The sequence below is a fragment of the Trichechus manatus genome, unplaced genomic scaffold (genome assembly GCF_000243295.1).
Source record: "Trichechus manatus latirostris isolate Lorelei unplaced genomic scaffold, TriManLat1.0 scaffold00094, whole genome shotgun sequence".
In the NCBI taxonomy this organism is placed as follows: Eukaryota; Metazoa; Chordata; class Mammalia; order Sirenia; family Trichechidae; genus Trichechus; species Trichechus manatus.
In genome coordinates, this window is record NW_004444030.1 from 10,707,120 (window position 1) to 10,723,612 (window position 16,493).

Sequence of the window (16,493 nt, forward strand, 5' to 3'; positions counted from 1 at the left end):
GAGGAACCTCGGTTAAAAGATAGCGAGGCTCCACCATTTACCAGTCGTGTGACCTTCGAAAATTTATTTCATCTCTTTGAGACTCTGTTTCTCAGTAATGAAAAAAAGTATAAAAAAAAAAAAAAACTAAGTTGCTGTCGATTTTGACTGACGGCAACACCACAGGTGTTAGGGTAGAACTGTGCTCCATAGGGTTTTCAATGCCTGGTTTTTCAGAAGATCACCAGCCCTCTTTCCAAGGTGCCTCTGGGTGGACTCAAACCTGCAGCCTATCAGTTAGCAGCCGAGTGCATTTACAATACCTCTCTTATGGGCTGCAGTGAGAATTAAATGGCATGTAAAGCTCCGTAACAGCAGACTTTATTTTGTTCACCACTTTATTCTCAGCGCCTGGCACAATAGCAGGCACAGAATAAGTCCTCGATAAATAATTGCGAACAGTCAGTAAAAGCCCCTCCCACACTGTCTTGTACATAGCACTTGATAAAAGCTAGATATTATTCTTGCAATCGTTCTTCCTATGACCTAGTTTCCAGACCTCTCACTATATTCACTCTTATGGAAGCTCTCTGGTTTATCAACATTCTTCCTAAGATGTGGCTCTAACAATTCAATGCTGTGAGGTATGTGGTAATTTTGCTTTATCTGAACATAATTACTTTAAGAAAGTCTAACAGACAAGGTTCACCGTAAGGAAAGAACCAGGATGGTATAGTATTACGGAAAGTCATTGCAACCAGTGCTTTTTCTTATCACTCCAACTATTGAAGAGACCAGTATGGTGATTACATTTATTAGCCTCCTCATCTAGTTTACTCCTTGATGGCAGGAAGTTCATCCACAGTGATTATCACAAGAAGACACTCGAATATTGTTGAACAGTTGAGCAAAGACCAACAAGAAGTTTCAAGGAAGATGCTGTAGTTTGAACAGAGACAAACAGCTTTATGGTAGGAGACCGTAGGACTATGGTTTCCACCAGTGTTTCGGGACAGCAGGGATTGAGGAGCTGATATCTAATGTGAATAATAAAATGACAAATACGTGTAAAAACTAATATTAAGCAGTTGGCAAAGAAAGGAACGTACATTGGCTTAATAATTTGAAAGAACAGAAAGCTTTAGGTTTTATTTTTGTTGTTTTGAGTCTAGTTGAGATTGGAGCTCGTCTGTAAATAGTCCTTTAGAAAAGGTGACGGGAGGGCTGATGGAAGATGTTAAGTGTTGGGGAAAAGATGGAAGGGCAAATGTCGGGTCATAGGTGGAAGAAGTAAGTAAGGAAGCATTTCTTCTTCACCAACAGAAGTAAAGGTAAAGAGTAAGATACTGAGGCAGGGGCAGTTAAGGAAGCTTGAACTAGAAGCCTCGAAGTAGGAGAATCAGGTGGTGAGAGGGGAAAGGGTACTACTTGTGGAAATCAGTCAAGTTTGGATTCACTACTGGAATGAACAAAGTGTGAATAAAAGAACTGTCGACCTGGGGGAGGGTGGCCTAATCAGCTCAGCTTTGTGTCTACCTAAGAAATAATCTCTTCTCTCTCTTCCTGATCTAATCATTTTGGTCGCAGAAACCCATCTGATTTAATAGTAAAATATTCCTTTGAATAGGCTGTCAACAGAACCCCTACGTATTTTTTACATTAAAATGAAAACACATTCTTCTAAAAATAAGACTGCGAATGCACCAAGAAAGGATTTTGGAAAAGCCTTATTCATAAGCTAATCAAGGGTGGCAGAGGGAGACATCGTTTTAAGCTGGGATTCAGGCTGCGATGACACCTCCAAATGCTATCAGACGCTGTTGCAACACACTTCTTAAGAGATCAAGTTTAACTCCACGCGCAGGGTAAGGTAAGAATCTGGCTTGGCGGCCTCGGTTCCGGCCTTCTGGTTCCCTTCCCTTTATCAGGCGGGTAGGGCCCCGACCTCCACCAGTTAGCCGACGGCTCTCGTTGCGAACGCTTGGGCGTACGGTCTGCCGAGGAACAGGTCCTGGGTAAACTGCCCCAGGCCTGGTCACGAAAAAGTTATCTCCAGACACCATCGCCAACGCAAAGGCCGACGAGCTGAGGTCGCCAGGAGTGGGACGGTGGGCCATCCTGTACCCTTGATCGCCGGCGGACAGGGACACATAGTTTAGGGTCATCTTCAAACACCGCCCGCTGTATCTGCGTTACGCCCCTCGATCAAGGTAGGCCCTTCCGAACTCCACAGATCAGTCCAGACCGTGTGCGCCTCGGAGACAAGCGGCTGCGGAAGCCATAACCAACACGGCGGCCGATCGAGAAACCGCCTCTGAAGAGGACTCTCCTCGCGAGCGTACGTAATCCGTCACTGCACGTAGGGCAAGCGTGTGGGTCGTTTACGTCGCGTGACGCCGGGGAGCACGAGGACGTGAGGTTTCCGAGAGTGCGCAGTGGATTCGTCGGCCACGACCCTTCGGCCTTGGTAGGGAGGGGGCGACGTTGAGATGGGGGCAGCGGCAGCGGAAGCGGATCGGACTCTCTTTGTGGGTAACCTTGAAACTAAAGTGACAGAGGAGCTCCTTTTCGAGCTTTTCCATCAGGTAAGCAGCTGGAATCAGCCCCCTTTCCTTTCGTGTTCTGGCTCGCGTAGGGCCTGGCCCAACGGCCGTCGCCGCTTTTTTTGCGCGAGCTTGGCGGTGGCTCAGAGCCCCCGACAGGTGGCCGTTTGGGGAGTGAGGTCGCGCTTTGAAAGTGAGGCGCTCGCTGAGAATCGCGTCAGTAAAGGAACCCTGGTTAGTTCAGGCTAAACGCGACGATTAACGATGGTGGAGGAATCCTCAATCACGCGTTCTCGTGGTAAAGATTCCGGGGATTTAAGGGGCACACGTATGTGTTCTTCTCTGAGCAGTGCTTTTCTTGTCCTCTTTTCTTCGTCTTTCCCTTAGGGTAGTTTATCTTTGGTTGATCTTCCCAAGACTCCCTGTTAAGTTATATTTCAATTCCTTTGTCAGTCATTATTTCTTTTTCACTTTCCTTATACAATTGCAGCGTTCCTAAGGTATTTTAAATAGGCTCAGTAAAACTCCGTAGAAAAGCAGCACTGCAGTGTTTCTTTATTGAAAGCCTCAAGTCCCGTGTGTTAAAAAGTATCCCATTCTACCCACCCCGATACCCAGTAACTGGTAATGTTTGATTAATCGATAACAAACGTGAATTTTTAGCCCAAGAAAATCAGTTCCTCTTTCTCTTGAAAAACGGAAATTTCCATGTGGTAGGAAATGTTGGACGATTGTCACTTTGTTAAAAAGCCACACAGTGCTGTAAACTGTAAATTTAGTCACTGTTTCCCCAGTTTCTTGTGGGGCCCCTCCCCAGATAAGTTTGTCTAATTTTCAGTCATAACTGTGGGGTTTTTACTCTAACCAAGATGGAAATCCGTGTGAGTCTCTCCCTCTTTCTTTTTTTTTTTTAGTTCCTGATTACATTTCTGTTGCTTTTAAACTTTGTTGACTCTTTTGTTTGCAAACTTTGGATATTTTTCTGACATTGCCCATTTACATTTAAACGCTTATTTGTTTGCTTCTAGGCTGGGCCAGTAATAAAGGTAAAAATCCCAAAAGATAAGGATGGTAAACCAAAGCAGTTTGCATTTGTGAATTTCAAACATGAAGTATCTGTTCCTTACGCGATGCATCTGCTTAATGGAATCAAACTTTTTGGAAGGCCCATCAAAATTCAGTTTAGATCAGGTAACTATTCAGTGATGTTGTTTTGAGGGAAATTTTGTTTGCTTCTTTGTTTTTTGTTTGGAATTTCATTGTTCCGTTTTAAAAAACCTCTCTTGGGGGCCAAAATGTTTTCTTAAGCTTTGTCTGATAGCAAACTTTATATTTCCTTGAAAATGGGTAACATTCACAATGTGGATTATAAACATTGTAATTTTAAAACTACGTTTAACATTTCTGTTTGGGTTAGTGAAAAGAACATAGCTTTATTGTTAAAAAAGACTTCTGTTTAGACCAACTTTTTGAAAGGAGCAGGGTTACCTTCTGAAAATACTTTTGTTGACTGCTTTGTAATTTACAAATTTTGATTCTTGGAAGAAGTGAGGATGAAACTTGTCATTTATCCAGTCATTGTCTAGTACCCTGTTTGGTATCTTTGTTTTGGATATCTGGTATTATGCATTAATAATTCTCATTAATGAAACTGCAAAGTAGTCTACTACAATTTGAGGTTGTTTTCTGTTTCAGCTGATGTCTTACATTTTTGGAGTGATTTAGGGTGAGGGAGACAATCTCAAGTTAAATTTTCTATCAAGAAGAGTTTTTCACATTATTTCATTTTAGGAAGTAGCCATGCCTCGCAGGATGTCAATATGCCATATCCCCAGCATCACGGTGGGAATTCAAGTCCTACTGCTACTCCCACATCTCCTAGCAGGTAATATTTCTCACCTATTAATATATATGAGGAATTTTCTTAGGTAGCGATCTCATAATGCATAATGAGTGAATAGCTTACATCTTTATGCTCCTCTACCTCTTTTTTCTTCTGCTACATGTCACATTGGATTATAGTTTATACGTATGTATTTTAAGGAGAATATAGACAGAGAATACATATTATATATAGGCTCCTTATAGTAAATATATATTTATATATATTTTTTCATATGTAAGGACATATACCCATACCCACATCTACCCAGAATTTCTCAAAACGTTACCTACCTTTACTACTTGCTATTCATTCTGGTATTTTCTATTTTATTTCATCTTTTAAACATTTAAATTAATTTCATGATCACTAATCGGTTGTTATTTGTGAGTTAAAAATGTTTAGTAGACAGACAGTTGGACTGAGAGTTTGTAGAATTGGATTCTAGGTCTGCCTGTACAATTAATTGTGTAATCTTGAGCTAGTCTTTTATCTCTGATCCTATTCTTTTCATTTGTAAGGACAAGAAATTGAATTAAATGATCTGTAAAATTCCTTCCAGCTACAGAGGGTTAGAAAAGATAAACCGTATTTACTTAAATAATTTTATTTGTTTTCCGGAGGCTGATATTTTACCAGGAACGATTTTTCCCTGGTAATAACTACAATACTGGACTTCATTCAAGAAAGATTTAACGAGCATCTGCCATGTATTAGGTTCTTTGCTAAGTCCTTTGCATGTATTATTTATTCCTCACAGTAGTCTTATGAGTTAAGGATTATTATCTTCTATCTTATATGTGAAGAACTGATAAGCAGTGCGGCTGGGGTTCAAACCTAGGCAGTGTGATAGAGGCCAGTCACTATAATGTATTGCCTAAACCAAAACCAAACCCTTTACCGTCGAGTCGATTCCGAGTCATAGTGAACCCATAGGACAGAGAAGAACTGCCCCTAGGAATTCTAAGGAGCAGCTGGTGGATTCATGCTGCCGACCTTTTGGTTAGCAGCTAAGCCCTTGACCACTGCGCCACCAGGGTTCCACATATATTACTAGTGGAGCTTAAAGTTTAGATGAAGACACGTGTTTCTATGACTACCTGTTTAATTACTATAATAAGTTCTGTGAAAGAGTAGAGAGTGCTTTGAAAAAGTGTTAACAGGAGAGTCTTAAAGCAGATAATGTGGAACCGAAAGAGGCCAGTGTACCTAGAACATAATGAAAATAGAAGATGATATCAATGAAGTAGATAGAGGCCAGATAATACAGTGTCTTTTTGTAGGACATAATCAAGATATTGAGATATGACCCTAAGAACATTAGGAAGACGTTGTAAGGTTTTAAGCAGGGTAGTTTTAGGGACAGGTTTATATTTTAAAGAGTTTTTGGTCACAGTGGAAGAATGAATTGGAGGGAAGAAGATTGAAAATAAACCATTTAGGAACCTATTGGTACCAATGTGGGTAAGGTTGGTGGTTTGGATTAGGGTGGCGCCAAGAACTGAAAAGAAGTGATGATACTGGAAAGTGGAATTGTAAACAAACAATAGTGAAAAAAAAGGTACCCTCCTAGTATCCTCTCTTGCCAGCTAAAATTAATTGTGTTTAAACAGTTCTTAGTAAGGTGGGAATTCAAAACATCTCCAGCCACTTTTATGGAACTTGTCAGAGGTGACTTAGGTGGAGAATTAAAAACAGGTTCTCCCCCACCTCAGAATTTCTAAAAGAAAATTATACAAGTAAATGCTTTAGTTCTAACGAAAGGTTAGAGTGTTTATCTTTCTTACACTGTTTTTATAATACATCTAAAATTGTACTCTTTTTCTCCTTTAGCATACAGGTATATAAACTGGTCTAAGAATACCCAAAATATAAAGATACAAATTATAAGACAAGTCAGTTATTTGATTTCAAAAGTATATTTTAAAATAAAATTTATTTGTTAAAACACTTTCTAAATGAGTTTTTCTGTAGAGCAAGGAACTTCTTTAGGAAATGAGGAATAATGTTTGTTTAAATCCTTAAAATCAATATCTTATGTATCTTATAGAACGCTAGTTTGTTAAGTCCCAAAACCTCTTTCCTATCTCAGTAAATGAAATCACCATCTACCCAGTTACTCAAGCCAAACATTTAGATTTTATCCTTTATGTCTTGTTTTCCTCATCCCTCATATCTAATCAATCAAATCCTTTTAGTTTTAGTTCTCAGTCTAGGCTTTTGTAGCCCATGGATTGACATTTTTTTTTCTGTAAAGGGCCCGATAGTGAATATTTGAGACATCGCAGGCCGTATGGTCTCTGTCACAAGTACTCAATTCTGCTGTGTAGCACTAAAGTAGCCGAAAGACATAACAAAAGATCATGACTGTTTTCCAGTAACATTTTGTTTACAAAAACAGGCAGCAGGCAGGGTTTGGCCTACAGGCTATAGTTCATTCACTCCTGCACTAGCCTTTCCCTCAGCTGGGAACGTACTACCTCCAGGTAATTTTATTATTCAGGTCTCACTTTGTACGTTTCCTTTTTAGAAAGGCCATCCCTGACCAACCAAGCTAAAAAAGGACCCACTCTTTCCCTTACTTCCAGTTGCTTTTTATCAAATCGTATGTTATAACACTTGTAACCATGTGAAATTATCTTGTCTGTATCCTTAACCCAGCTCCATGAGAGCAGGTACCTTGTCTGTCTTGTTCATTCCCAGCTATGGGAACTGCGTCTTGCTTGTCGTTCGTATTTAGTGAATATTTGTTGGATGAATGATTATTTGTTGGTTTTCTTATTTTTAGCAGGTATGAAAGGATCATGGATAACATGACACTTTCAGCACATACAATTCAGAGATCGTTCTGTTCTCCAGAAAATTTTCAGAGACAAGCAATGGTAGGCTGGTTGTTCATCTTTTGAGTTGCTAAGAAGTCATACTACGTAAAATGTTCATATTCTATCTCACATAACTGTTGCTTTTAATTAACTTTGTTAAGTTGGGGTTTATTCCTTAAACTATAAGGAGCAAACTAGCTTTTCTGATTAATTACTAAGTTAACTTTTTCTTAAATTTTAGTTACACTAGCATGATTTTTGTAGATCACTCTTTCATTTTCACTTAGCTGAAATGTTTGCTTAAAAAATTCAAGAAATAGAACTTCATTTCACGTTTACATTTCTCTTTCAAACCACTGTGTGTGTGTGTGTGTGTGTGTGTGTGTGTGTGTGTGTGTGTGTTTACAAACAGTGCAGACTTATTCTCTGATGTTCTTGCAACCTGTGCTGAGTGACTTCTCATTATGAGCTCTCTTTAGTACTTTAATATACTGAAGTCTTCTAGACCAGTTCCTTCTTGACTTCCCATTTTTCTGTCACATTATCACTGTGAGAGTATGCTTTAGCTATCTCTTACTGTTTCATCTTTTGTCTCCAGTCAGTTTCCAAGTCCTTCATTTTTTTCTTTGTAATAGTTCTTGCATTCATTTCTTTTTATTTTCTCTGCTTAAACCATGATCTTGGCTAGTGGACCTCAGGCTTTTGTATTTCACAGGTCTACAAAATAAAGATATAAAAGTGAAATAAAGTAAAATTGAGAGACCAATATAAAAGGATATCAAGATTTTATATATATGGCTTATTTTTCTCATTTTGCCATAGACTATTTTAAAAAATCATAATGGACTAATGTCTATCTACAGGACAGAATTTAAGAACAGTGGTTCTGCTCCATTAGCACTTGCCTGTATTTTCCCCTCACTAGCCATCTTGCACACGGTTCTAAATTAATACTATAATCCTGTTTTGCTTATCTTCCCTGCACATTGACTCCCTGTTTGCAGGATTAAGTCGAATTCTCTAGCCTAGTTATTAGATATTTAGTAGTCTGACTCCAGTGAACCTTTCTAGCCTTACCTTCCATTAGACATTGCTGGTAAGATCTATAACCTGTCTCAGCCAGAATTACTTGCTATTCTATGAACCTGTCCTGTCTTTTCCTGTTATCTTTGTCCAGTTTCTTTCCTTGTAAAATATTTTCCTTAAAATATTCCATCCATTCATAAAGCCTTTCCTAATGATACTTTGTTCCTGGTTCTTTATATGTTCACTCAATGATTTGTATTATAGTCATTTCATATGACTTTGTCCCTTCCGAGTTTTATTCTTGAGGGCAAACAGTGTGTTTATGTATTAAAACCTTGTAACTATACATTGGAATGAATTAAGATATTGTACTGTTACTTTTAGCTGTGTTTAACTTAGGATCCATCTAGGCAAGAGTGATTTTGCTTTTTTATTATTTAATATTATTTTATTATTTTTTATACGTGTAAACTGTAAGCAAGTACATACTGGCTTTGACATCTAGAAATATTTGTTGTTAACTTTTCTTTCTTTTCTCTTCCCTCAGATGAACAGTGTTTCGAGACACATGTCGTACGGTGGGAAATTTGGTTCTATACAGCTGGACCAACCAGGATTCTCTCCAACAGTTCAGTCACATAATCATCCTCTTAACCAGTCTTCAAGCTCCCAGTGGCGCCAAGATACATCATCATCACAGCGTAAAGTTAGACAGAATTCTCATCCGTACATAGGAGATAGACATTATAGCCGTGAACAGTGTTACACCGATCATGGATCTGATTATCATTACAGAGGAAGCAGAGAAGATTTCTTTTATGAAGATAGGAATCATGATGGCTGGAGCCATGATTATGATAACAGAAGAGACAATAGTAGAGATGGAAAATGGCGCTCATCACGACACTAACAACTGTTGAAAGGACACTCTTTCTTTTTATAGGGTCATTTTAGGCCCTTTTGGCTAAATTGGTCTGGAAAAGTTTTGTTGAAAAACAGTACAGAGCAGCTTTACAAGTTGCCACATCTGTTTAAAAAAAATTTTAAACCCATACCTAGAGTTTAATACAGAAATGAGAAGAATTGTGGTTCCAGTTTTATTACATTAATAACCTTTCACCTCAGGGTTTTATGAAGAGGAAAGTGCCACAATTCCTCCTCATTTTAGACAGTTTAGGACAGGGTGGACTGTACAGTTTGGTTGTATTATAAAGCAAATATTTTAATTATTTGTAATCCTTTTGTATTGCAAGAAATTTCTTGCTAATCACATTTGGGTGTGTATAATGGAACATATCCAAGTTGGTAGTCTGAAATGGCTACCAGTATTTTGTTAATAAATTAGAAAATGAAACTTTTCAGTGATTCATTTTACTAGCATATTTGAGGAGGGTTATTGGTGAAGTTTGAGGATCAATCATATTGTTTGACCTCTTAGACAATTTATGTATAAAAATTATATAACGTGTTCTTTTGACCTTTACCCTAATTGAAAAATACAAGTGTAAATTTATACATAACATTGTTTTACTCTAAAATACTAGGATTTGTTCATTAAATCATGTTTGATGTATGGTTAAAGTCACTCAAGGTTATGTGTCTCTAGATGTATATTTTTACATCAGAAAAACAGTATTAAATTCCCTTTTTCGAGAAGAAAAAACTTTGTCAATGCATTGTCAGATAAAATGGTAAAATGTTTCACTGAAAGTATGCTTTTTTGGGGGAAAAGATTCATGAAGCCTTTAAGTACATTGCCTCTGCTGCTCAAACATTAAAATTTTTAATATTTTCAAAATGCCCAGGGCATGTGTATAAGGACACATTTTATTATGGAGATCGTACAGGTTGCTTTTCTGTTTGAACATTTGAAAAAATCTCGTCTTAAATATTTCTTGATTTTAAAATTTTAAAATCTTGTTTAACAAAACTTTTATGTATCAAGATGATACTGTTTATCTTTCATTACAGAATATAAACTTGTTTGTAAAAATGTATTCATTAAAAACTCTGGATCCTTTTTAATACTGACCATGGCATTTGTATTATGTTGCGTTTTAATATATTTAAAATTAAACATCCAAAGGAGAGCTACGTCTCATTTTTTAAATCACTAACTTCAGAGACATTTTATATGAAAAGCATGTATTTTTATTCAGTGATTGACTTGGTGTTCAGAATGTCAGTTCTTTAACTTGGAGCATGACCGCGTGCACAACAATAAAACGCTGCCTGGTCCTGCACTGTCCTTATAATCGTTATGCTTGAGCCCATTGTTGCAGCCACTGTGTTAATCCATCTCATTGAGGGTCTTCTTTTTCGCTGACCCTCTGCTTTAGCAAGCGTGATGTCCTCCAGGGACTGGTCTCTCCAGATAACATGTCCAAAGTATGTAAGACAGTCTTGCCATCCTTGTTTCTAACGAGGCTTCTGGCTGTACTTCTAAGACAGATTTGTTCATTCTTCTGGCAATACGTAGTACTTTCAATATTCTTCAACACCATAATTCAAAGGCATCAATTCTTCAGTCCTCTTTATTCATTGCTCAGCTTTCGCATGTATATGAGGCAATTGAAAATACCATGGCTTGGGTGAGGCGCGCCTTAATCCTCCAAGTGATACCTTTGTATTTGAACACAAAAGAGATCTTTTACAGCAGATTTGCCCAATGCGATAAAGACATCGTTTGATTTCTTGACTGCTGTTTCCATGGGCATTAATTGTGGATCTAAGTAAAATGAATTCCTTGACAACTTCAGTATTAATCATGATGTTGCTTATTGGTCCAGTTGTAAGGATTTTTGTTTTTTTTATGTTGAGGTGTAATCTGTACTGAAAGGAGGTCAGGTGGCATGGTGGTTAAGCACTTGACTGCTAAAACCGAAAGGCCAGAAGTTTGAGCCCACCAGCCACTCCACGGGACAAAGATGTGGCCGTCTGCTTCTGTAAAGATTATACAGCCTTGGAAATCCTATAGGGCAGTTCTGCTCGGCTGTGGGGTTGCTATGAGTTGGAATCAACTTGATGGCAACGGGGCTTTTTTAATCCATACTGAAGACTATACTCTCATCTTCATCAGTAAGTGCTTCAAGTCCACTTTCAGCAAGCAAGGTTATGTCATCTGCATACTGCAGGTTGTTAATGAGTCTTTCTCCAATCCTGATGCTGCATTTTTTTTCCATTTCTTCCAGCTTCTTGCTGAAACCTGTCCACCAAAGGTGACCCTGCTGGTATTTGAAATTCCAGTGGCATAGCCGCCAGCATCACAGCAACACGCAAGCTACCACAGTATGACAAACTGACAAATGGATATGTATACATATATGTACACACACATAACCTTTTGTACATGTCAAACTTGATGTTTTAGAATCAGATTTTCAGTGACACATTTTCTGAGTTTCTAAATATGTTCAGTTTTTCTGTTTCTAGGTAAATGGGGCCTATCTAGTTATTTGGTGCAGACAGCATTAAGACCAGGAGTTTCTGTTTACTTAAACAGTTTAATAGTAGCAGGATTTGTTTCCAACGAACCTGTTATTTTCAGGTATCTCATTTATATGAGAATTTATTCCAAGATTTTGTAGATACAACAACAACAACAAAAATCTAAGCTTTTGTAGATACTAACAGATTAATACTGCTTTATTTCAACTTAATCCGTAGGTCCTATCCATTCATACTGATTCACAGGTGATCCTGGTTCAAAATAACATTTTTTTAATGGCTTTCTGGGGTACTTCTTGTGAGCTTCCAGTGAATTTTGCTCACTTCATCCTCACCCAGTGGAAGTAACCTAAATAAATAAATGTACTGTTTCAAAGTTGTGTCATCTGCATACTGCAGATGGTTAATGAGTCTTCCTCCAATCCTGATGGCTGCGTTCTTCGTATAGTCCAGCTTCTCGGATTATTTGCTCAACATATAGATTGAATAAGTATGGTGAAAGGATACAACCCTGACACACACCTTTCCTGATTTTAGACCATGCACTGCTAAAAGAATGAACAAATCTGTCTTGGAAGAAGTACAACCAGAATGCTCGTTAGAAACAAGGACGGTGAGACTACGTCTCACATACTTTGGACATGTTATCAGGAGGGATCAGTCCCTGGAGAAGGACATCATGCTTGGTAAAGTTGAGGGTCAGCGAAAAAGAGGAAGACCCTCAGTGAGATGGATTGACACAGTGGCTGCAACAATGGGCTCGAGCATAACAACGATTGTGAGGATGGCACAGGACAGGGCAGTATTTCGTTCTGTTGTAGATAGGGTCACTATGAGTTGTAATCGACTTGATGGCACCTAACAACAACAACAGTATCCCCTTGTTATGTTCGAATGACTGCCTCTTGGTCTATGTACAGGTTCCACATGAGCACAAGTGTTCTGGAATTCCATTCTTCACAACGTTATCCAAAATTGGTTGTGATCCACACAGTCTAATGCCTTTGCATAGTCAATGAAACACAAGTAAGCATCTTTTTGGTATTCTCTTCTTTCAGCCAAGATCCATCTGACATCATCTGTGATATCCCTCATTCCACATCCTCTGAATCCAGCTTGAATTTCTGGCAGATCCCTGTTGATGTACTGCTGTAACCGTCTTTGAATTTATCTTCAGCATAATTTTACTTGAATGTGTTATTAATAATACCATTCAATAATTTCTGCATTCTGTTTGATCACCTTTCTTGAAGCACTGATGAAAATCAAAGACACGTGTGACTGCAGCAGTGGGCTTGAACATAGCAACAATTGTGAGGATGATGCGGGACTGGGCAGTGTTTCATTCTGTTGCACATAGGGTCACTATGAGTCAGAACTGACTGCATGGTACATAAGAACAACAACAGTATTTTCCAAATTTTTTTTGACCATGGAAGCCTTTTATTCATGATACCTGTTACAACCCTAAAGAATCTGACTCTGATCAATTATCAAATATTTTTATACCATTTTCTAATTGTGTATACTGCTTTTCACCATACTTACTGCCACCATCCTAGCATGGGGAACCATCATCTCAACAAGATTATTCCAATGGCCAAGTAAAATGTCTTCCTGCTTGCAGTTGCCACCCTCAAATTCATTTCACGTACTGCAAAAGTTGAGAATGTAAATCTGACATCACTCGCCTGAATAAAAGCTTCCAACGGCCTCTGACTCCATCTGGAAGTCCAAAATTCTTAATCTAGTAAAACTCTTCACTGTTTGGCATCTGCCTGCTTCTCCAATCTCCTCTCATTACTTTACCCTGATCCCAGCCCTCAGAGTAGCTATCCTTCACTGCTCAGCATCAGCATGACTTCTTTAGAAAGACTTGCCTGAATTCTAAAATCTTGATTAACTGCCAACGTGTGTATTCCCACAGTACCCTATGCAGGTAGTCTCTGACTTGTCAGCTCTGATGTAAATCAAATACTTCATTTTTTTTTTTTTTTTAGTTTTCATTATTATTACCGTTTATTATCAGCATCTTTATAAATCCAATCTTTGTCTTTGGGAGTTGGAAACATTACATGTAAACTTATATTTTAATACATACATAAAAAATGCACAAAGCATAAAAAAAAACAGGCAGTGGTAAGTGCAGTTCATCATAACTTGAATATGTCATAAGTTGGAGACTACCTGTATTTCTCTTATTGTAACGTTTATACTATATTATAAGTTTCTTTTTGCTTGTCTGTATCTCTAGACAGCTCAGTGAAGGTGGGGGCCATATCTTATTCATAATTGTATTCCCAGTATCCAGTGGAGAACATGTATATATTGTTAGCTGCCCTCAAACTGGCTCCCGACTCAGGGCAACCCCATGCACGATGGAACAAAATGCTGCCCAGTCTTGTGCTCTCCCCAAGATCAGTTGTAGATTGGATCTTTGTGATCTATAAGGTTTTCATTGGCTGGTTTTCAGAAGTAGATCACCAGGCCTTTCTTCCTAGTCCGTCTTAGTCTGGAAGCTCCACTGAAACCTGTTCAGCATCATAACAACATGCAATCCACCACTGACAGGTGGTGGCTGCACATGAGGTGCAGTGGCTGGGAATTGAACCCAAGTCTCCTGCATGGAGGGCAAGAACTCTAACAGTGAACTACAATGCCTCATGACATGTATAAACCAAAAAAAAAAAAAAAAACCCCAAACCCATTGCTGTCCAGTTGATTCCAACTCATAACAACCCTACAGGAAGAGTGGAACTGCCCCATAGCATTTACAAGGAGCAGCTGGTGGATTCGAACAGAGGACCTTTTGGTTAGCAGCTGAGCTCTTAACCACTGCACCACCAGGGCTCTCTGACATGTATGTTGTTGTTGTTGTGTGCCGTTGATTGAGTCGATTCTGACTCATAGAGACTGCATGTGACAGAGTAGAACTGCCCCATAGGGTTTTCAAGGAGCAGCTGGTGGATTTGAACAACCAATCTTTTGGTCAGCAGCCTGAGCTCTTAACCACTATGCCACCAGGGCTCCTATGACATATATAGTACTTGATAAATTTTCAATGAATGAATAAAAGCATATCTTCCAATTAATTGAACAGGGGAAAGGAGCATTCAACAAATGAAACTTTTTTTAAATAGATTTGCTAACTCAGCCATTATTGCATCCTATCATAGAATCTACCTGGTGTCGCAATGTATTATGCCTTTAATGTATTGCAAAATTCTTTTTGTTAATTTTCCCTTTAGAAGTTATGCGTCTGTATTCATGAATGACATATAGGTTTTTAAAGAATTTCTTTATTTTCTTAATTTCGTTTTAGAATTATGGTTATGTTAACCTTGTAGATTTAAGTGGTAAACTTCTTTCCCACCCCTAACATACAAACCACTTCCAGTGCTTTATGACAATCACCTAGATTTTAGTTTCAAATTGCCATTAATATTTTAAAACATGAGTCGGAATCAACTTGACAGCAACGGGTTTGGTTTTCTCTCTAAGCACTCATTTCTTCAAAAACTGCCTTAAGCTCTTCACATTCATATGATTCATATAAATCGTCTTACTGTAATCTTAGCTTACCAATTTTTTGCATCCTACTTCTACTATTATGTATTTCACCCTCCTTTTCTGAGTTGTTCCTCCTCCATTAACATAAACTCACTGCTCCCTAACCTTCCTATCTATTCTTTTGGGTTGCTGTTGTCAATTTGATCCCATGTAGACAGACCTTAAAAGAGCATAATGCTCAAGGCAGACATTTTTTACTAGTTAAGCTAGCCTAGTGTTTGGTTTTAAGAAGACTTAAGGGGATATTTTTGATTTCAGGTTTAAAGATTATCTTAGGGCAATAGTTTCAGAGATTCATCCAACTTCCGTGGCTCCAGAAGGTATGGATTCCATGACATTTTTCAGTTCTGTTCTGCATTCTCTCCCTTTTGATCAGGATTCTTCTATAGAATCTTTGACCAAAATTTTCAGTAATGGTAGCCAGATACCATCCAGCTCTTCTGGTCTTGTGGCAAAGTAGGCAGTTGTTCATGGAGGCAATTCCATTTTCTCCTTCTATTCCTGACTCTCCTTCTTCTGTTGTTCGAGGCGAATAGAGACCAATTGTTGTGCCTTGGATGGCTACTTATCTTCCAGTCTGGAAACCTTTTATTTCTTTTTCTTGTCTTGCTTTGGCTAGGACTTCTAATACAATATTGAGTAGAACTGGTGAGAGTGGGCGCCCTTCTCTTGTTCCCGATTACGAGGGGAAAGTTCTCAGTCTTTCTCCATGAAGTATAATGTTGGCTGCTGGCTTTTCATATATTCTCTGAATCATATTGAGGAATGTCCCTGCTATTCCAGTCTTCTTGAAGGTTTTCATCAAGAAATGGTGTTGGATTTTATTAAATGCTTTTTCTGCGTCCATAGAAACTATTGTGTGGTTCTTTTCCCTTGTTCTATTAATGTGGTGTATATTTATCTTAATTTTTTTTAAAGGGGCTATTTGGATTTGACTGTATTTATTACATTTTAAAAAAATCATTTTAGACTTCCAGCAAAATGGTGCTCTAGGCAGAAGCACCACGCCATCCCTCCAGAACAAAGATCCGAAAAACTAAGCCAAACAGAGAAAACAGCAATCCTGAAATCCTAAAACATCAAATGAAGAGATAAAGAACTCAGCCAAGCACCAAAGGAGTGAGAAAACTGACAGAGAATGGAGAGCGAGGAGAGATTCACACAGAGGTACCCTATCAGCTAACCCAGCGTGGATCCGCCATCTTGGACTCCTATCAAAGACCA

The 16,493-nt window shown here is 38.5% G+C and overlaps 2 protein-coding genes across 5 annotated transcripts; one reads left to right on the top strand and one right to left on the bottom strand.

Moving 5' to 3' along the window:
* Positions 1–383: 383 nt before the first annotated feature.
* Positions 384–2,352, bottom strand: CUNH11orf71 (chromosome unknown C11orf71 homolog). The gene has a single exon (XM_023736997.1). The coding sequence runs from the start codon at positions 2,142–2,144 to the stop codon at positions 1,761–1,763; it is 384 nt and encodes a 127-aa protein (XP_023592765.1). The 5' UTR covers positions 2,145–2,352; the 3' UTR covers positions 384–1,760.
* A 22-nt stretch (positions 2,353–2,374) lies between these two features.
* Positions 2,375–10,422, top strand: RBM7 (RNA binding motif protein 7). Of its 4 annotated transcripts, none has more exons than XM_004382521.2 (5): positions 2,375–2,564; positions 3,551–3,713; positions 4,314–4,407; positions 7,196–7,286; positions 8,800–10,422. In XM_004382521.2, exons 1-5 carry the CDS (start codon positions 2,469–2,471, stop codon positions 9,160–9,162), a joined length of 807 nt encoding a protein of 268 aa, XP_004382578.1. In that variant the 5' UTR covers positions 2,375–2,468; the 3' UTR covers positions 9,163–10,422. The 4 variants fall into 4 exon arrangements, with proteins under 4 accessions (XP_004382578.1, XP_012412792.1, XP_023592764.1 ...); XM_012557338.2 differs by having other exon boundaries at positions 2,380–2,564; positions 7,193–7,286; positions 8,800–10,421; XM_023736996.1 differs by lacking the exon at positions 3,551–3,713 and having other exon boundaries at positions 2,438–2,564; positions 8,800–10,419.
* The last annotated feature ends 6,071 nt before the right edge of the window (positions 10,423–16,493 follow it).